General features: G+C 53.9%; 1 protein-coding gene and 1 long non-coding RNA gene across 2 annotated transcripts in view; both read right to left on the bottom strand.

Moving 5' to 3' along the window:
* Positions 1–4494: 4494 nt before the first annotated feature.
* Positions 4495–21669, bottom strand: part of RTN4RL1 (reticulon 4 receptor like 1) — a 63301-nt gene continuing 46126 nt past the window's right edge. The window contains exon 2 of the mRNA XM_031685398.2: positions 4495–7516. Coding sequence (XP_031541258.1) covers positions 6192–7516 — 1325 coding nt within the window. The 3' untranslated portion in view covers positions 4495–6191. The remainder of the gene's footprint in view (positions 7517–21669) is intronic.
* The window catches only part of LOC140686323 (uncharacterized), a 47208-nt gene continuing 44473 nt past the window's right edge, over positions 18935–21669 (bottom strand). The window contains exon 3 of the long non-coding RNA XR_012060054.1: positions 18935–19177. This is a non-coding gene — a long non-coding RNA (uncharacterized lncRNA). The remainder of the gene's footprint in view (positions 19178–21669) is intronic.

The following is a 21669-nucleotide window of genomic DNA, read 5'->3' as shown; positions in this document are numbered from 1 at the left end:
AAGAATAAAAACACCTTGGGAACCTCTGTGACTCTGAGCACGGTGGGGAGAATGCCAATGTGGCCCCGCTGGCCGGGAGCTCAGGATGGAGAGCCACCCCCTCCCCATACCCAAGGGTATGGTGTCTGGAGGATTACGGGCTTGGGCCCCGGGAGCCTCCTATTACACCCTCCTGTCTGTCTGTCTTCTGTCTGCGTCTTTCCCTGCCTCTGACTCTTTGGCTACACGATTCCCCACAGGGCTGAGCTTCCTTTCTCCAAGTGACACAGTATATATGCCCTCTGGGGTCTCGCTCAGACTCCACTAGGCCACTCCTGACCCCATCCCCCGCCACAGTTCCCTCTGTAGGTTTGTCCTGCTGGCCCCTCGTCACTGAGAAAGTCTTCTTTGGTGGTTGTCCTTTGGATCTCTCTCTGGCTGGAGCAGTGAGTGGCCCCCTGGATGCTGCCACATCTCAGTCTCCACTCGGAGGGCATCGTAGTCTTGCCTGAAGCTGGGGGGTTGGGTGATATGGAGCCGGTTGCCTCGGAAGCCTCCCACCTGTTTAGGTCCTGAGCACTTGCATTTCCTTCTTCCTTAGATTCTGTCTCCTGGAAATGGTACTTAAGAAATTGAAGGGTTTAATAGATCTCCTGCTTCCTCTCTCTTCTGAGAGGGACCAGCAGAAGCTGTGGCTGGCAGGGGCTCCCCAAGAACCCTGAGTGAGGGAGGCAGGGGTGGTGTGGAGTCTCAGCCAACTTGGAAAGCCCTGTGACCCAAGCCCATTTGCAGCAATGGTGTCAAATCCTGCCATTCAGGCATGCCATTAGTGTACACGCTGCCACACGAAAATTGGTGACACAAAAGGCACAGCCATCCCCACCCTCCTGGTGCTTAGAAACGAATGGTTCTAACGAGAAATCAGGGCTGAAAGGGGGGAGATGGAGGGCAGGCCACATATGTGCAGGTTGGTGGCGTATCTTGGAGGAGGTTGACCCACTTCTCTTGGAGTAAGGGGCCTTGTAGGCTAGTTCACTGAAATGCCACTTAAATTAGCCACTGCTCCCAGCACAAGGGTCCCTTTTGTCCTCATCCCTCCTGAGTTGCTCTTGGAGCAACATCGCCTGTCAACACAGCCTCGTAACTACTCTCTTCTTCTCTTTCTCCCCTGAGGCATCCTCAGTTCCTTCACCCAGTGGACTTTTCAGGACCATAAAGGACCCTGATTCGAGCAGCTCTCCTAAAAGAGACAGGCGAGGACAGCCTGAGTGAGAGAGCCCAGGTAGGTTTGTATCAGGCGAAGCTTCCCTTGCTTCCTGGCTTTTTAGTTGTGCTGTGAGTTATTTAGCCAACAATAGATGTTTATGTGTATTTTTTTTTTTAGATCTTGTATTTATTAACAGCCTGCAGAGGGGGAGACCGGGAGATTTATACTGAAAGCACAGTGAGTTAAAAGGGACAATTAGAGGAGCAGAAAGAGATATCGAGTAGAGAGTTGTAAAGGATATTTTAATGCACAAAGGTTCTTGAGATATTTTCCAAGTAGACAGAAGGTAAAAGAAAATTGGCCCATTACAAGCTGATAGTGGGGGATTAGTGACACGGGATGGAATAATAGCTGATGGGATAAACTCCTACTTAGGCCAGAGAGCCAGGCTGGGAGGATATGAGCCAGAATGTGATCACAGCCGGGTCAAGGGACTGAGCGGTAGATGTTGACCGGCTCCCCATCAAAAGGTACACTAGCACTTGCCAATCAAGGAAGGTACCCAAAGAAAGGCATCCTTCAGGTCAGTGTTGACTAGGGCCCTGAGGAGCTGGGTCCCAGAGGTGGGGTCCAGCAGAGGCTGGTAAGGACAGCCTGGGTGGTGAAAATACAAAGGGAGGATCTGCTGGGCGCTGCTGAGGCCCCAAGACTCCCAGTTGGCTGCAGGGAGCCCTCCCAGCAAACCTGTTCCCTCTGACCCCAGACCCTGCAGCTTGTCCTCCAAGAAGACTTCCTGGTTCCCTTGGCCCCCTCAAACCTGCCAACAGGCCTTCTGGAGCCCCCATTTGCCATGGTGGCAGAGTGCTGAATGATTAGTTAGGTGGCAAGTAAACATTTGCTAGATGGGATTCTTGGCTCCCTGGTAATGAACAGCCCCAGCAGGAGAGAAGAAGAGAGAAGCAGTCTGGGGGAGTTCTGGGGATCACTGATGGTCTGCCAGAGTAGGCACATGTGAAAGTGGCTGACAGGGTATCTGGGCAGGCTCTTGGAAGCAAGAAGAGGGGCTGAGGGTTGAGCCCTTCATGTATGGGAAAGGAGGGAGTGCAAGAGACAAAATAGCTATGGGATGCTTTCCGAGCCTGGAAGCAGCAGGTGTCTGGGAATGGGACTCTGGCCCAGGCATACTTCCAGGGAGCGCTCCAGCTTGCTGGCATGAGGGAAGGATCTGGCTGAGCAGAAAGGCAAGTTTCTATGATGAAATCCACTGTTGAGGAACACTGGCAAGCCTGCCACGGGTGTGGACCACGTGCATGGAGGGACTGGGGGTGCGGGGTAGGGAAGAGGACCCCATACGGGGGGCCAATACCTCCACTTCCAGAGTAGAGTCCAAGTCCCTGTGTAGGATTCCTGGGCCTTGCTCAGCCAGGCTGGCCTTCCATGCCTCCCTAAATGTCATTCCCGGTCCTCAACTCACAGTTGTTTGCAGATACCCCAAACGTGGTGCTATTACATGCCTCTAGCCCTCTGCCTGGAATATTTCCCATATCCTTCTCTGGCTGCCTCCTCATCCTCTGAGACCCATTAGAGTGTCACCTCCTCCTGGAAGCCCTCCCCGACTGCCCCCACCCCAGCCAAATTTCTCGGGGTGGAGGGGGGGTGGGGGCGCTAACAGAGGCACCAATCCCATCCTGGTTTCACCAGTCCTACCTGTTTTCACACCTAGGCTCTGAGTTCTTTTTGGGAGAGCCATGCCTTCTGACTTTTAGGACCTCAGAGCCTGGGCCAGTGGCTGGCCCACATAGGCTCTTGATCAGTGCTGGTTGAACAAAGGATAGGAAGCCAGGCAAGCTCTAGAGTTGGGGGACGAGCTTGTGGAGAGACTCTGAGACCACCCACCAGTGGCCATCCATTCCCTCAGAGTGGAGGGCTGTGTAGCTGGAGGTGAGAGAGGAAGATGAGGAGCTGGCTCCCTCCCGGGGTCTATTGAAAGTACTGAGCAAAAACGGCAGAGGGGCTGACCCCATCAGGAACAAAGAGGGGTGGCCTCAGCCTCTGGGAGGAGGACAGAGCTCCCAAGGCAGGAACCCACACCTCCCTGCCCTGAATCACCCAGGAGGGATGCTGGGTCTGGTGAATGGAGAGGCCTTCACTTAGCCCCTGACTTGTCAACTTGCCCTGATGTTTTGGACAATGGTGTCATCGTGACTGTGTCGCATGTGACCTGCTGAGTGACAAGTGATGTCAACCACAATAGAGCTGCTTTTATTCCTTCTATCTTTTAGAGGAGCAAGCTGCTAAAAATACACCTGGTGTCCTGGGCCCCTTGCCTTGCCTCTAATAACAGTCGGCAACCAGAGACTGTGCTGTGCTTGACAGAAGTGGATCATTTATAAAACATTAGCATTTCCAGTACTGACATTTCACTTCCATATTACAGGACTTACTAAGTCTTTTTAAAAAAATTTTAATAAAGTGCTTGGATGCTTGATTTTCCCACTGAGGGCTGTGCTATCTAAAGTTGGAAAGGAAATCAGCAACATAACAGCATCCTCGGGTTCTAAGGGACATCTTGGCCCTGGCACTGGGTTGGGTGAGAGCAGGCAGACCAGTGGGGACCAAACACAGGCCAAAGGCGATTTGTTCTGCCGTCACCAGGCTCCCTTTAGTGCATGTTTCCAGTCTTGTACTGAGGATTTGTCTGGGCCTGAAAACACAGGCCTCAATTTGAGGAACTCTCTCCTTTCTCCAAAGCCAGAGAGGCAGGTGTAGCCTCCAGACTCCATCCACATCCCCTGCTGCATGGGTTGGTCCCTGGCATTCTGGAATCCCCTCTGGGCACTAGGAATTGGCAGTTCCCTTCCCACTACCCCCAAGCCCCTTTAAGAATCAACAGCTCAGCTGCTGCTGGTGAAGCTTCTGGGAGCAGGCCGGGAAAGATCCAGGGCCAGCCTGCTCCAGGGCCAGCCAGAGATGGTGCTCACACAGCACAGCCGGAGTGTGGGAAGTGAGTCATGTTCTGTGCCAGTGAGGGAAGAACCATGGAACGGAGAATGCGCGTGTGTGTGCGTGTGCGTGTGCATCCGTGTCCCGGTGAGTCAGCGTGCCCCTGCCCCAAACAGCTCCTCCCGCCAACAAACATGCTTGTGTTCTCAGTGCTGTGCCTGGCCAGGCTCGCCCACCCCACAAAAATCCAGGATCCGCCACTCCTTCAGGAAAACGGGGTTAGGAAATGAGAAACAGGGTTCTTGTCCAAGAGAATTTTTTTTATTATTATTTTTCTCTCTTAATTGGATTCAATGTTTCTGCTCCTCACATACATCCTCTCTGGTGGGGAATTCGGGTTTGTGCAAAGCCAAAAAAGATTGTGCCTGCCCAGACCCCAGCCGGCAGCACAGCCGAGCCCCTTTCCCCTGTCTGGGCTTGCCTGCTCCATTCCCTGCAAGTCCCCACTCTTGACCCCTGAGTCTGGCCACCCCCTGACCTCTGCTCGTCCCCGGGCATCTTCAGAGGGTCCAGGAGGAATGGGGCCTCCGTAATGCAGAAGTGCCTGAGATGGTTCTTGAAATGCCCTCTTTGTTCCCCTTCTGCTAAGGCCACCTGATGCTCTCCCTCCTGCCACCCTACACAGGACCCTTGCTGGGATGCCCATCAAAGAGCCTCAAGGAAAAATTCAGCAGCTGAGCCATGCTAGAGGCCTGGGATCATGCCCAGAGTCTCCCTGGCCGGTCTAGACCGTCACTGGCAAAATGCTAAGCTGACAACACTGCCCAGCCTGTTGGACTAACACTGTGGATGCTACCTCGCCCGCCGGCATAAGAAACCCAAAGCCTCTTCCTTTCTCTCCTCTGTCCAACCGGTCCCCAAGGCCTGGCTCCTTGATGCCCAACAAGCTGCTTCTTGCTTCTCACTCTGATGCCAACAGCTACCATACTGGGGGTGATTGGGTGCTCTGAGGTGGCAGACAGGCTTGTGTTGCATATAAAAACATGGTGATGCTCTAAATGTCTAAGAATATTGGTCCCCTGAAGTGGTTCTTGCTGTCTCCCCTTCTCCCTGACCCTCCCCACTGCCCCTTTGCCCCAGGCCCTGGCAAGCCCAAGTTACATGGGATTCTAGACGGAATCCTAGATCTCCTTTCTTGCTAGAAATCACCAATACAATCCTTAGTTCAGCAGATAAAGTTTTCCGTAAGTTTATAAACATGGTAAGACATTCAGTTTGGTAGGGGAGTAGGGCGGGGGACCTGTGCATTTGTGTATATATATATATATATATATGTAGAGAGTGTGTATATATATAAGTGGACATAGTTATAAAACTGCACCTCCTGTGAGAACTTCATTGCACACAATGAAGTTCTAAATTTCAGCCTCTGATGATCTTTCCTTTGGTAATTGGTTCTTGGAGACAAGCAGTCAGGCCTGGATCTGCCAGGGTTGCCTGAGACATCAGGAATGAGAGGCATTATCCTCAAGGGAGGGACTGAAGGTGGCACATGGTTGGATTTAGGGCAGGTTGACTAAATGGCTTCAGGCAAGAGCCAAAGTGCCACCTGCTCATGTGCTCCCAGACAGCTGGTCGACCCAGCCTCTTGGGTGAGCCTTGTCTGTTCTTCTCTGAGTCCTGCTTCCTCTGGGAGTAGCGGGGGCCCTTCAGACCTCTCCAAATGATCAGGAGCCCAGAGAGCCCAGCTCCCATGGGGCACTGTCCCATTGTTGCTAATGAAGGATTCACTTTGCGGCTCTAACCACCTTGCTGGGTGGATGCTGTCAGTGGGTGCTCCGTGGAGGGCTGGCTGGGGCAGCTGGGTGAGATGCGCTAATCTCATCTTGCTTGGGGCTGTACACTTTGGGTTTATCATCCACCGGGCAGGGCCCAGACAGCAGCCAAAGCCTCTACCAGACTTTGCCTGAAACCCAGCAGATCCTCCACTTGTAAAAAAAAGAAAAGAAATCCTGTTCCTTGGTGGACATGTGGCAGTGCTGGGTGCTGGCGCCCTGCGTCCTCAGCGGAGAGTAACCACCAGCCCCAGTATCCAGGCCAGGAGGGAGGCCCCCAGGGAACTGCCAGAGGAGGCCTGCTGCACCCCGCTAGGGGCACGGATGGGGGTCCTGCGGGCACATTTGCCCTTCCTCTTGGGCCGTGCTGTGGGCATGATGTCAAAGCTGAACTTGTGCTGGTAGTCGGGGGCGTAGTCCTGCAGTTCGTGGGCCTGCTTCCCGGTGCCCGCCTTGGAGACCTGGTTGCGATTCCTGTGGCTGGTGCAGTTCTTGCCTGGCTTCTTGTAGCCTGACCGGGAGCCGGGCAGATGGCCGTGCGGGTGGCTCTTGTCCCTGGCGGGGCCGTGGGGTGGGTGGTGTTCCTTGCGGGCGGCCCTGTCGGTGGTGGTGAGAGTGTGTGACTTGATCTGGTGCGGGGACACTGGCCCTGTGCAGTTCCGGAAGTCCTCAGCCCTCAGCAGCTTCAGATCCTGACCATGCAGCGGCTCAGGGGACACACAGGGGACAGCAGAGCTAGAGCCACGAAACTTTTGCAGCCATTCCCACAGGGAGCGGGCCCGGCAGCCACAGTCCCATGCATTTCCATTGAGGCGGAGGAACTCCAGGGCCCCCAGGGGCGCCAGGCAGTCACCCTGAAGCTCAGAGAGACTGTTGTTGAAGAGGAAGAGGGTGGTCAGCCTGCGGAGGTCATGGAAAGCCCTGCGATGGACCCACTGCAGATGGTTCTCGTGCAGTAGGAGCCGGTCCAGGTTCACCAGACCCCGGAAGGTATCTTGGCCCAGGCTCCACAGCTTGTTGCCATGGAGGAACAGGTGGCTGAGGTTGACCAGGTCCACAAAGATGTCGTCCTGGAGGTACTCGATGTGGTTGTCCTGCAGGTAGAGGTACTGCAGGCTGTGCAGGCCACCAAAGATGCCCGCTGGCAGGGCACTGAGCCCACACTTGTAGAGGTAGAGGGCGTGGAGCTTCACCAGGCCCTGGAAGGTCTCAGGGGCCAGTGACCGCAGCTGCCGGTTGTCGCCGAGGTCCAGCTCCTCCAGGTGCACGAAGCCCTGGAAGGTGTTGGGGTCGATGAAGGTGATGTTGTTGGAGTAGATCCACAGGGTGACCATGGCAGGGCTGAAGTGGCCCTGTTGGAGAAGGGTGATGCGGTTGTTCTGCAGGAAGATGCGCTCGCTGTCCTCTGGGATGCCCTCGGGGATGGCAGCGAAGTTGTGTGCCTGGCAGCTGACCGTCATGGGGGCAGGGTAGCACACGCAGTCCCTCGGGCAGCCGCCGCCCAGGGGCAGCTCCCCCGCCAACAGCAGCAGCAGCAGTTCCACACAGCACCCTGGCAGGGAGAGAGAGCACAGCCAGGTCAGGGGCTGCTAGGGAGGTGGGAGACAGTCCGGATCGGCACGTGACCCTCCTTGGCCTCTGGGGCTCTGTCCTCGTCTTTGCTGCGCTCAGCGGTCTGGAGTGTTAGCCCCTGAGGGCCTGGCTCCTGATGGCTCCCCACACCCTAGCGCCCCACCTCTACTGGGGGGTTCTATCCCAGCCTGGGCTGTGAGATGAGTCGGGGTAGCAGCTGTAATCCCCCTCCACCCTGCATACTTCCTTAGCCCCACCCCAGCCCCGCCCCGCCCATATCTGCTAAGCCCCGCCCCCAGGCTCTGTCGCCCTTGCTAAGATGAAGGTCACAACCCATGGACACAGCAGCCAGCCTTGGGTTCCTGTCCCAGCTCTGCCACTTACTTGCCCTTGTCTGCATGAACGGATAGTGGTGCAGACTCTCGTTCTAACACAGTGAATATCGCATATGGAGTCCTGAGGAGTCTTTTTATTTAAATTATTCCCAATAACAAGCAAAGCATGCATGCATGACACCAAAGTTTACCTTGAGAGATTTCTCATTTACAGTGCTTTCCACGTCCTCAAGTATGCATCATCCCCTATGCCTCAGTTTCCTCATGTCTAAATAGTAATAGTTGTCCCTTGCAGAGGACGCGTGTGCATGTGTTTATGGGAAGGACTGGGGGAAGCACCAGGGCTGATGGCTCTGCGGCCCAAGAAGTGGCCAGAGAGAGGCTGCCCCACACTGGGGTCCACCTTCTGGCCCCTCCCCTCTCCCCATCTCACTGGAGATCCCAGGCTGTGGCTGCAAAACAGACTTGCCTCTTGACTGTCCGGAGCATTTCCTCTGCAGCTTCCCTCTAATTGGGCATTAATTAGGCATTCGTTAATGGATCCTTAAAATAATTTATTTTCGGATGTGTCCAGCCTGTGGTCGGATAATAGCCCCACGCTCATTATCAGAGCAGCCTCATTATGGATGATCATCATTACCTGCGTTTTTCCAGGGTCACAGCTGCCCCAGGCAGCCTGGTAGGCGCGCCAGTGTTGGGGGCACAGGCTCCAGGCCTGTGGACCCCGACTCTGCAGGGCCAGGCAGCCATCTCATCCCTACCAGGGCTGGCGTCCTGCTCCTTCCTTTCCAGCCTGGCCAGCCAGGCCTCTTGGGAGAGTCAGGGGCCTGAGGCAGCTCGGCTGATTCTTCCTGCTGCCAGCAGTGCCCAGGGCATGGAGAATGAGAGAACAAGCCTTCCCGGCCACTCTTGGGCCGGCCTGGCTCCCAGCTTCAGGCCGGCCACCACCCCAGCCGCCTGTCTGGGCTCAGGTGGGCCTCGCCTCCACCACCACCCCCTCTTTCCTTGCAGAAACGGCATCGTAAATAAGTGACAGCTCCCAGCTGTTGGGAGTTATGGGCTCCCAGAGAGTGGCAGCTGCTTCCCGTCCCCCTGTAATCACCCGGCTTCGACTGAATGTTTCCAACACATAAAAATCATCGCACATAATTTGGTTTTTGCATAATTGTGTTCGGTTGCGTTTTCAGAGCAATTATGACCTCTGTGGTGATGGTGGTGGTGAGAGTGCAGCTGTGAAGACCTTATCTGGGCCAGGCCACTCTCTAGGCGGCCCCTGCCCTGCCTTCAGTCATCTGGACCATTGGACAGTCTGCAGGCCAGGCCCCAGGCAGGGGCCTCCTCGGCTGCCTCCTCCTGTGTAACAAGAGTAGGAGATGATCACTATGCCAGGGCTCCCCAAATGGAGGCTCGGGTCTGACCTCCAGCACCGCACCACCCACCTCAGTCTGGCCAGGGGGCCCAGCCCCCCAAGGGGAGATAAGAGTGGGAGGACCCCCTTGGAGCCTGGACCCCAAACCCCAGCTGACTCGGGGAGCCTTCTCACTGCCTTGAGCCTCCAATACCTGGGGCTGGGAGGAGGGACCAATCCACACCAGCTGCACCTTCCACAGAGCCCGCCATTCCCTCTCCCCTCGCTCAGCTCTGCTCCTCACCTTTTCCCAGGCTGCCCCAGGGAGGCGCCCCACCCTGGAACTCTGAGGGAGCCCCGGGTGCCCCTCCTAGCTCAAGGGTGTATGAGGTGCTCACTGTACTGAAGGGGACAGGGCCATGGCCATGAACCCATGCTTGTGGGAGCCATGGGTCCACACCAGACCCCCCCACTGCCTGGGGTCCTGCAAAAACAGGGCATTTGCTCCTCTGAAGTCAGGCAGGGAGAGCCACTCACGGCAGGAGCAGGGTGAGCTGTGGCAGGCTCAGCATTAATACCACCGACATTTGTGCAGCTTACAGAGTTTACAGAGTGCTTCTGCCCGCACGCCTCTGATCCTCAGAACCACCCTGTGTGGTGGGGAGTAGGGGAGCTTTCCTGCCCCTGATGTAGGTGGGGCAGGCAGCCTGTCTGCCTGCTGCTGTGGCTCTGTCCCTGTAAAGCCCCAAGAGGGGATTCTCTGCAATGGTCCCCAGAGAAGCCAGGGGAACTCCACAAAGAGCCTCAGCCCTCCCTCAGACAGGTGCCCCCAGGGGATGTTGGGGCACGGGGAAAGGGGGAAGGAATCAGGAGAAGACCCTGGTTTGGGTAAAAGAGCCAATTGTCCAAAAATCTAGGCTGAGCTTTGCAACTGACATGTGAACACACTTTGGCAAGTGGGAGAGGTCAGATAACAGGGGGCGGGCCTGGGGTTAAAGGAGGGACCCAGGGCAGGAGCCACCACACTGTTCCCCTGAGAGAGGCACAGGAGGAGGCAGGGACCCCAGCGGATGCTTGGAGCTGCTCTCCATCCTATGGTACCATCCAGATGCCAGGGTGCCCTGGCCAGGGAAGCTGCCCTTGCAGTTAACCCCTGGCCCCTCCCACTGTAACTGGGAAGAGTCTCAGCTCAGTCTGCTTGTCCACCCTGGAAGCTGGTCTTACCTCCAAGGCCCTGGGCCAGTTCTCCTATCCTGCCTCTGGCACCCCTGCCTGAGCCAGCGGGTACCCTTGCTGGTTTCTTCCCAGGGAGGCTGATACTGCATCACCAGGGCTCCTCCTGTGCCCCCTGTGCCCCTTCTGTGTGGCCCACAGGGGCCCTGACCCACTGATTGCTGATTAATGTACTAACAATGACATCAGTGCCTTTGCTGTGCATTTGAAGATTGCAAATTAGCAAAGATTCAGGTTTCTGTGGAGGAGCCTTGCGCCCCTTCCCGTCAGCCTCCTCGCCCCCTCCTGGGTGGGGCAACAGGTTGCTCTGTCCATGAGGGCTGGGGAAAGCGAGATGGGGACTCCCGCCATCACCCTCTGAACTCCCTCGTGCTCTCCTCTTCTGTCCCCTCCCCCTTCTCTCCTCAAGGGGCATTCAGCTGCTCCCAGACAACCTGGCCTCCCACTACAGGAGCTTACCCACATCTTTGCAGCCTCATTCATTTCTTCCTCCATTCAACACTTGCTGCAGGAGTTCTGGAGTATTCAGAGCGGCAGGGCAAGGAGAGGCCTGGGGATGAACTGGGCAGGTCCTCACAGACTAGCAAATGGGTATCTCACAATACCAGGCAGTCCAGCAGGTGCCAGGCCCAGAGTAGGCACCTAGGTATGTGTATGGGGATGGCATCTGCCGCATTTGTGCCACCTCCTCCATGAAGTCCTCTTGCACAGAGGATGTGTAGGAAAGGAGAGCTGGTACTGGTTTCAAGCCCTCCTTCCGGCAAACCCCCAAACCCCTCACCTGCTGGGCAGGGACCCGTGGGGGCTGGGGTGAGAAGCCTGGGCACGGACGGGCCCCTCAGCCAGTCCACTCAACAGCCAGTTCATAAGATGTTCTTATGAACGGTCCCACGGGGGCTGGACCTGGTGGGACAGATGGGAAGGGCATTCCAGGCAGAGGACACAGCATGTGCAAAAGTACTGAGGTGGAAAAGCAGGTGGCAGTCCCCATCTTACCCTGGCCCCTCTCTCAGCCTCTAAGTAGCCAGAGATCCCAAGAGGCTGTAACTACAACTCAGCTGGCGACGGACACCCAGGGCTGAGGAGGCCAGAGAACTCCCCACTGGGACCAGCACTGACAGTCTGCTCCTGTCCCAGGCCAGATGGCCAGTGTGACTGGGCCCTGAAGCTTCCCTACCCTCAGAAACAGGAAGGGAGCTAACCAAACAGGACCCAGGCCTAACCGAGTACCAGGTTCTTACATGGAATCCTCATGACACCCCATGAGTGCTACACAATTGCACAGAGGAGGAAATGGGGCACAGAGGGGAGTGGCTGGCCAAGGCCACACAGCTGGTGAGCAGGGCAGTGGAGCAGACCTTGCCCAGCTGACTCTGAATCCAGGAGCTCCACGCTGCAGGGCAGGCTGGGCAGCCTCATCTGAGGGCTGGGCAGTCCGCCTCGCCCCAAGGTCTCAGGCCTCACCCTGACCTGAGTCTGGCACCTGCCCCTCCCTACACCTGTACAGGGACAGCTCGATGGGCTGGCATCCCCATAAGTCCCTGGGAAGCTCCGTGGGGCTCTCTGAGGCTTGGAGACTGGTCAGCCGTGTGGTCAATCCTTCTGGCTCTGCAACCTGCCCTCCCCCTGCAAAGGGCTCGGCTTCGGCCCCTCTGCTGCCCCAGCCTTGCCAGATGCTCCTCTCTAAGCCAATCGATGCTAACGGGATGGCTCTGCTGGCCAGATAATGGCCTCAGGCCAGGCCGGCTGTGCTCACAGAGTGACTGGTGCCTCAGGCCACTTGGCACTGTCCCTCCGTGCCACACCCAAGCACAGGCCACTTCCTGGAGATGAGGAAGCCAGCCAGGGCAGAGCTGGGCTTCCCTCCTTTTGTCCTCAGGTGCTGGGTACGTCCTGCCTCCAGCCTTTCCGTGGGCTGTTCCCTGCCCTTCCCAGGATATCTGCAGGGCTCCCACCCTCACCTTACCATTCAGGTCCCTCCCCACATCACCTTCTCAGTGAGGCCTTCCCAGCAGTCTATTTCATTTTCTTTTATAATTTTATTTTATTAAAAAAATAATAATATAATTTATTTAAGTCATAATAGATCACCATCTTGCCAATAGTTATATGAATGCCAGCAGCCTATTTTAAATGGCCCCTTCCCTATTTCACTTTTCCCAATAACATGCATCCTTTTCTAATAAATTCCATCATTTACTCCTTTATCGTGTTTTCTGTTTCCCCTCCTTGAGTGTCAGCTCCACAAGAACAGTGATTTTGTCTCATGTGTTCCCTGCTGTACTCCCCATGGCCTAGAACAGTGCCTGGCATACAGTAGGTACTCAAGGAGAAAACCCAAGGCCTAGAGTCTGGCTCTTAGTAGGTGCTTAATAAACATAATGCATCTTAGGAGTACGGAGGCCTTCAGGCTGAGAGTGGAGGCTCAGCCTTGGCTCTTTCCCAAGTGCCCCTTGGCCATCACAGAGGTGACAGAGGGTGAGGAGGGTTCTGGGAGGGAGGACACACACCAGGCCTGCCTGGGGCTTGGGGTAGGTAGGGTGACCAGTGCAGCTTTGCCTGGGACTCAGGGCTTTCCCAAGACACAGGACTTAACACTAAAACCAGAAAATCCCAAACAAATGAAGCTGTTAGCCACCCTACCTGGGGACCAGGACTGTGCCTTTGTCCCCCAAAAAATCTCTCACCAAAGGATGGGGAGGGGACAAACAGGCAGGCATGAGGTATGAGTGTTCTTCAGACACTCACATCTTAGGCCCTGTGCCTGCAGCCCGGGGCCTGTGTGTGTGCATGTGTAGCGTGTGGGTGTGGATCTGTGCACATCTACATGTGTGTGTATATTTCTCCGTGTGTGCGCACATGGCCATGTGCATGTATCACTGAGTACACGCATGTGCATATGTAAGCACACGTTTGTCTCTGGAGACCAGCCCTTTCATCCTGAGCATCCTGAACTCCATCCAGGGGAGGGGGCAGGGCCCTCTTCTGAGGAGAGGCACACCCACCTGTGATATCCTCGTCTTATCTCAGCACTCACTCCAGCTTTGCCTATAGCTCTGGCTCGCCTCCTGACACGCTGAATTATGTACCAGCTCCAAGTCCCTCCAGCATACCAGGATCGCTCTCAGCTGGGAAGTGGGCGGCCCCTTATTGGAATAACCTTTCAGCTTTCATCTGCTTCTGCTGGTCCCCGGAGCCGAAGCCGAGCCGGCCTGGCCGGGAATGCCATGCTAATTGGGCTGCCAAGCTTTCAGAGGGCCTTGTTGGAGCAACCTCAGGCTCCCATGTCTTCTGCCTACCTGCATCTACTGCCTCCTCACTGAGGGGGTCCCTGTGTGGACAGAGGGTTGGGGAACACTGGAGGCCAGTGTGGGCAGCTCTGTACCCAGGTACTGCCTGGGCCTGGGACCAGCCGCTGTGGGGGCACATTTCAGCTGGACAAACTCAGGCAGGTTACTAAAACTTCATGGCCTCAGTTTCTTAGTCCGGGAACTGGGAGTCAGAGCACCTGTCTTCTTGGGTGTTGGCATCACTCAGAGAGGCTGTGCCCTGATCTGCTACTGGGACGGGCTGCAGGGGAGGCACTCCCAAGGCCAATGATTGTGTTACAGCTACTGCATCAAAGGGAGCTGCTGCCTGCTCCATGTGGACCCTGGCTTTTGCCCCACTCGCCTTGGTGCTCCCAAATCCCAGAGTCTTGGCAGAGGGACCTGACAGGTCAGATGCTGAGTTAGAGCTCAACATCAAGTTCCTTTCCAGCCTTGGCTGTCCCAGGGCACAGCAGGTAAAGATGAGGTCTTGACTTCTGTACTTGGTGTTCTCTCAGTCGATCCACCCCCACCTGGAGCTGCCAGCTCCCTGGAAAAAAGCCGGGGCACATGGGCTCTACCTTCACCATGTGAAGCCCCCCAGGGCTCTTAACATGAGTTCAATGTTACTCAAATTTGCTTCTCAGTTTGGGGGGCCCATAACCTGGGCTGTGGGAGCCCAGATCTCAAGGCTGAGAGTGAGGGCATCTGAGAGCCAACCCTTCCCAGGTGGTTTTGAGAAGCTCTGGGCCTTGCCTCCTTTCTGCGGAACCAACTGTCCTTCCCCCCAATCCCCAGAAAACCATGGGCCCACCTGCAATCAGCTAGTCCCACTGACACCTGAGTAGTTGGGCTGGGAACCTCATTGGGGGTGGGACAGTCCTCAGAGGCAAGTGCCTATTGAGATGCCTGCCTGGGGATCCCTGAGGGGATGTGGGGGAGACGGAGTGGTGGTGGGGATCTATCAAATCCTGGAGGTCCTGGCAATGGAGGCACAAAACAGAAGATGGGACTCAGCCTTTGAGAAACAGATGTGGAACTTTCCACCGGAAGCTCTTGTTCCAAGTCCCCAGAACAGCCACCCCTTCCTTGCTGTTTGTGAAAGGCTTTCAGAACTCACATCTAGGGTATTGATCACCCCGTCCTGACCCTGTCCCCCAACTCTTTCATTTATGCAAGAAACAGCTCTGTGTTACAATTACTGCTTCTACAGTAATAGACATGGCTCCATCTCTCACAGAGCCTGCATACTAGGGGCAGACAATTAAACAACCAGTTAAGCCCAGTCTGACACAGGGTGGTGGGCACTGGGGACAAGAAGAGAGGATTGAAATTGAGACAAAAGGAGGGCCTCCCTGAATAGTGACACCTGAGTTGAAACCTAAAGAATAAGAAAGAGCTGAGGAACAGCCTTCCAGGCAGAGGGAATAGCAGATGCAAAGGCCCTGGGGCAGGACCCAACTTAGTGTGGATGAGGGGAGAGGGGCATGAGATGTGGTCAGAAAGGCAGGAGGCTGACCTTGCAGGGCCTTAAAAGCCTTAGTCAAGAGTTTGGATCTGGGTGGGGAGGGTATAGCTCTGGGGAAGAGTGGGTGCTTAGCACACACAATGTCCTGGGTTCAATCCCCAGTGCTTCCATTTAAATAATTAAATAAAAAAATTTTAAAAAGAGTTTGGGTCTGATTCCCAGTGTAGCAAGAAGCCACTGAAGAGCCTGAAATAGGGCAACATGACCAGATTTGAGGGGCTGCTACTGGAGCACGGATTTGTGGGAGCAAGAAGGGCAGCAGGGAGGCCTGCCGTCCATGAGGGATATAGGGGGTCCGCAGTGGGTAGAGGCCATGGAGACAGAGAAATGTCTGGGATGTAGCCATGCAGATGGACCAGTGTGAGGGAGACGGGGTGGGTACGGAGGACAAGGGTACAGTAAGACAGGAGGAGCCTAGGAAAAGAGGCGTGGGGCCACCAAGAGCCCCATTTAGGACGTACACAGTCCTAAGCTTTATAGAGATGGTTAGCTGGCAGCTGGATGTACAAAACTGGAGCCCAGAGGTAAGAAGCACACTTGGGAGGCATTGGCATAGAGACGGTATTTAAATCCTTGGGAATGGGCGAGGTCACCTACGAGTGGAGAGAGAAAACAGAGGGTTGAGGCCTCTGACAACACCGCAGTTCTGACAACAACCCAGCAGGAGTTGGACTGGGCAGTGAGGTCGGAGGGAAGCCGGGAAGTGTGGTGTGACCAAAGCCAAGAGCGTTTCCAGAAGGAAGGAGGAATCTGCCATGATGAGAGAGGCCAAGAGTTTACGTGAGGACGGAGAGGTGTCCAGTTGATTGGGCGACATGGAGGTAACTGGTGACACTGGGAAGTTCATTTCTGATGGAAAGGTGGGGGCAGAAGGCATGCTGGAGTGCGATGAAGAGTGAAGGCAAGATGAGAAGGGGAGAGATCGCGGTATGAGTCAGGACAGGCGAGGGCTCGCTGACGAGACAGGGACCCAGAATCTCATCACAACAACAAAGGCTGGCTTCTCACTCAAGTGGGGCTGCTGACGCTCTGCTCAGGGATCCGGATGGAGTGCTCATCCTCCATCCAGAATACTGCTGGTCTCATGGCAGAGGGGACAGAGGACGTGGCCAAAGACTGGCTTTTACGGCTTTTGTCTCCAGTGATGCACATCCAGCTCACGCTTCACTGATCAAAGTCACTCACTGGGTCTGGCCTGTCATCAATGGGATGGGGAAGAATACTCCCAGGAGACTCAGGGGGCAGCATCTGTGAGCACCCAGAGGCCACTCGTTAGAGAAGCTTAGCTGTGAAGGGAGCAGAGAGACTGGGCAGGGCCTGGAGGGGCATGGGGTCCAGGGAGGTTGGTTGTTTTTTAAGATGGAAGAAACCAGAGCCTGTGTGCATACTCATTGGCATGATTCAGGACAGAGAGGAAAAAAAAAAAAAACGGATGCATTAGGAGTGAGAGGGCCAAAGAGACCAAGACCCAAAGTTCTGAAGGAACGCCTCTTGCTCTGTAACAGGAGGGAATACGGTATATGCAGAGCTGATGATGGAGTTAGCCTCCGAAGGCTTCTCTTTTTTCCCAGAAGTGGGGGTCATCAGCTGAGCGTGAAGGTAGGGAAGAAGGTTGGAGTTTGAGGAGGAAAAGGACAGAATGACACAGGCCTTCTGTGTGGTGGGAAATCAAGCCACCCTGGTCACATGAGAAGTTTGTGGGGACAAGGAAACAGAAAGTGTTTGCAAACCCAGGTTTCCACGCCCACTGCCCCAGCCTCTGCCCAAGTTCTCCTCACCTCTTGGTGGGTGGTTGGGGCTGTCCAGTGAAGTCTGCTCATATCACTCCCTTGCTGACAGTGCCTTAGATCAGCAAACATTTACTCTAACCCTTTCCCTGGCCAGGTACTATGCCCAGAGGGTTCTGGGGACAAAAGATCCACTTCCTGGCTTCCAAGAGCTACAGCCTTCCCCAGATGCCTTCAGGATAGCATGCTGTGGATGTCCGTTACTCTTTTTGGCCACTCAGCCGCTAAACCGTCTTCTTGTACTGGGGAGATCTCCCAGTTTAAGTAAAGGAGCCCTTCCCTCCCTGTGGAAGCTGAAAATGTCCAGCCCTTACTTTCCCAGCCTCCCTTGCAGCTTAGGCAAAGCCCCGGGACCTGGGCTCTGTTGCTCTGAACTAGGAGTTAGTGAGGCAGAAAAGCAGGGGCCCGAGCAGGGTCCACGTTTGCCAGGATGGCAGCAGCAGCAGAGCCAAGGGGGGCAGTGGCTGTGGCAGGAACATTGGAGGTGACTGCTGGAGGTGTCTTTGCCTTCAGCGGGGATGTTGTCCTTGCCTTTGGAGCCCCCAACCCTCTGGGAGAGTCTATGAATGACCTAGTATCCTTTAAATAAATCTGGCTCCTAAGCCCATCCGTGGTCTGGCCCTGGCAGGTCCCCCGACTCCAGTTCTCCCTGACTCACTCCCCTCTCCCTGCCTTCCTGCAAGAGCAGCACTCTAAGTTCGCTGGGGGAGGGGGAAGGGGGACCACCTCTCCCCCATTGCAGGTGATTCAGGAGGCAGGGCTGTCAGTCAGTAACCAGGCCAAGCCAATTAGACTCTCCCCAGGAATTTGAACCTGAACCTAAAGCAGAATGGCTGGCTGTTTCACCCTGAGGGGCTGTCCTGAGGACACTGCCCCAGGAGATCTTACCACCAAGATCCCCAGAGCCACTCTGGTTCCTGCCGTCCCCAGAGCTGAGCTGTTCAGCTCCTCCTTTGGGCCCCATTTTCTTTCTGCAGAGGTCCACCCAACACCCCCATTCTTGGCTATCAGGATCTAAAACTCCTTCAACTCTCAGGCACCTATAAGCTCTAGCCATATGCCTCCTCTCCAACCCAGGAGATGGGTCTTTATACATCTACTCCAGTGATTGGTTTAGACAGGAGCATGTGACTCCATTCTGAGCAATGAGATACAAATGGAGTCTGCTGAGAGACTTCTGGGAAAATTTGTCTTCCTCTTGAAAAGCGGCTCAAGGAAGGGATGTTCTCTTTTCCTGCCTCTGAATGTGGTTGGGTGAGGATGAATTGCATGGTGCTAAGGCACCATCTTTCAACCGTTAAGGAGACCAGCCTAAAGATCAAAGCCAGCTTGGGGAAGATGACAGGGCACAAAGATGGAGAGACCCTGGAACCACAATGACCCAGTGGAGTCAATGAGACCACCAGTCCTGGGATCTGCAAGCTTCTTGGTATATGACACAGTAAATCCTCTTCTTGTTGGGTTTTCAATTACTTATAGCCAATGTTTTCTAACATGCCTTCCAATGACTTTCTCTTCTGCTTTAGTCAGCCAGACTGGATTTCTCTTGTTTGCAAGGATTGTCACTTATGTACTTGGTAACTTCATGACTTTGCTCAGAGAGGACCTGCTCCAGGAAGCCTCCCCAGACTCTTCCTTTTGGGTCAGACCCTCCACCCTCCTCTGTGCTGTCTCCTCTCACCATACTCACCACTCTCTTTAAAGTCACCTGCCTGCACCACCAGAGGTGAAGAACTGCTGGGGTATCCAATTGGTGCCTGGCACAGGGAGCTTAGCCTTGCATTTCTGGTGAGTGAATGAATGAATGAATGACTTAACTGATGTAATTCTAGCCTGAAACAAGGAAACCAGGCACTGTAGATAGCTGAGGTGGCTTTATTATAGGTAAACAAGTACAATATGAAATATATAATATACAGTAAGTTTTAGCAGCCAGAGGACCTTAGTGTAGGGACCTCATGCTGAAGAGAATAAATGAGTTTACCAGGCATTTCAGGTCTCACTGCACAGATCTTTTTCTCTTTTGACCCTTCCGCAGAATCTCTCTTGACCAGCTGCTTAAGACACTCTGCAGGGAATGCTTCAAATGGTTCTGTGCTGTTCTGTGTGCGAAACGGAGCAGTGGGCTTAGGGATGTTTACTTTCTTATTCTCTATACCTTATATATGCTACATTTTGATGCTTGCATTTACTACTTAATAAAAGAAGTAAATCATGCACCCACGAAAATAATACCCTGCTGAGTTTAGCTGAGGACCTCAGTTCAGGTCCCAGGCCTTGAATCGCTTCCTCCTCCCTGCTGGTGGGGCCCCGCACTTTCTTCAGGGGCCCGGGTCTGGTCAGCCACCAGCAGATGCCAGTCTCTGACCCTGATCCAGAGAGCTCTGGCCCAGGTAGCACTCAGCACAGGCTTCCCTATATCCCCAAAACCTATTTCCCCCCCATAAGGTTTTTCTTTAAAGTCATTCTTCATCATTTGGTTTCATTTTACAGTAATACTTGCCAATTGTGGAAAATGTGAAAAGTATAGAACTGAGAAGGAAGAAAAATCACCACAATCCCATTACCCTTGACAACCAACCACAGTGCCTTGTTATACCTTCTTACGAGACTTCCTTTGTTTACGTAGGGATAGATAAGATTTAGATAAAACTTTTATTTAAAGCAATAAAATTGGGATCTTGCTACACACACAACTCTGTATCCTGCATTTTCTGCTTAACTTATTCACTCGTTCAGCAGCTCTCCAGGTGCCTCCATTTGTGAGGCTCTTCTCTAAGGCAACCGCGAGGAGTCCAGCAGGTAGAGTGACCCCACCCTCTGGGAGAATAGTCTGAGGGGGAAACAGACACTCCTCAAATGGCCGTATCCATATACAATCACACCCTGTAGAGCAGAGTACACGGGGAGAGAGCCAGGTAGCTGGGAGAACTATGGGGGCTCCTCTAGTCCATGGGGGTGGGAAGACTGGGACTTTGAAGAATGAGGACTCCACTGGGGTGGATGGGGATTCCAGGCAGAGGGAACAGCATCTGCTAGGGCCTGAGGCCAGTGGTGACACACAGTTAAGTAACCAAAGGACGATGTGGTAACAGGTATGGTTTTTAGAGACTGCAGATTATCCTACTGTATGGACAGACTATAATGTATTTATCTGTGAAACATTTAGATTCTCATTTTTCATTTTTATAAATGATCATGGCAGAATTGGTAATATCAGTTGCCTCCTGGGAGGGCCCCTGGAAGCTCAGGGACTGGGATGAGGGCAACTTCACTGTATACCTGTCAGGAACTTATGATTGATTACTGTGTGAATGTACTTATAGATGCTTTTAAGAGTCAGTTAAATTAAAACTAAATAATGTTGGAATGAAAATCTTTATGCATAAAGCTTGTCCAAATTTCTCATTCTTTCCCTAAATCAGAGATTCATTGACAAAGTCCTCTTGACACACGATAAGTCACCTTCCAGAAAGCTTAGCCCATAAAGCCTTATGTTCTGCACCCAGAAAATCACCAACCATGGGGGCTTTCAGAGACTCAACCTTTTCCTCTGTTTTCCTTCCCACTTAGGCTGCGAGCTTCTCAAGAGACAAAAGCTGTGTGCTTCACATGAAGAAGAGATGTCTGGGGTGGGGAAGCAAAGGAGATTAATGTGTGTTGAATCCCTCCTGTGTGACAGACATGTCATCCTAGGAGCATCCAAATACACCTATTAAATGTTCCCCCCAAATTACTACAAAGTTATTTATATCCCTATACTACAGTGGAGAAACATAAGGCTCAACAAAGTGTAGTGATTCGCCAAGATGATGGAGCCAGGATCCAAACCAAGATGGATCCAGCATCTAATGATGGGAGGAGAGGAGACCTCTTTCTCCTTTGAGGCCACTGCCCCCGCAGGGACCCTCTCCCACCCCAACAGGCAACCCCCACCTCCCAGGAACTGTGTCCTTGCTCCCTTGCCAGTCACTTCATTCCTCCTCCCATCTTCATTGTTTATTTCCTCTCCTTATGCTTCACATTCATGAGGCTGGGGAAATGGACGAGGCAGATGGGGAAGGAAGTGGAAATTCTCGGTAATACCATCGTCTGTATCGCAAAACTTGTCTTAAGTGCCAGCCCTGGGGATTTGCTGGAGTTGGTGTGACAGTAGGGCTGAAGGTCAGATTAAATTGGACTAGTAACCCCAGGGGGATGCTTGAAAGGGGGAGCTAAAGAAAGCATTTCCAGCAGGAACACGAGGCAGCCGAGGCAGGCAGCCGGCAGCATGTGGCCAGCCAGTTGGCCAGGTCAAGCCTGTTAGCGGGGCTTAGTGGTGAACCTGGGTTCACACATTCTCCCCCAGAAACTTGAAATCTTGCCTTTTCCCCCCAATAATGAGTTGGTATAAAAATGGATCTTGAATAAAACTGTCTTCAGTTTTCAAATTTCAAACTGCATTAGTCAAAATATATCAAATTTCCGTGTACTGACTTACCACCTGCTCAAAATCTGATCCCTTTTCAGCTGGAATATATTGAAATATGAATCACCTCCTGAGAAGGAAAGAGGAGAAGAAGTGGAGGAGAGGCCCTCTCAGAATGTGTCAGTG

This window comes from Vicugna pacos, chromosome 16 (genome assembly GCF_048564905.1).
Source record: "Vicugna pacos chromosome 16, VicPac4, whole genome shotgun sequence".
NCBI lineage: Eukaryota > Metazoa > Chordata > Mammalia > Artiodactyla > Camelidae > Vicugna > Vicugna pacos.
Note: the sequence above shows the minus strand (reverse complement) of the source record. Positions and strands in the feature narration are given on the sequence as shown.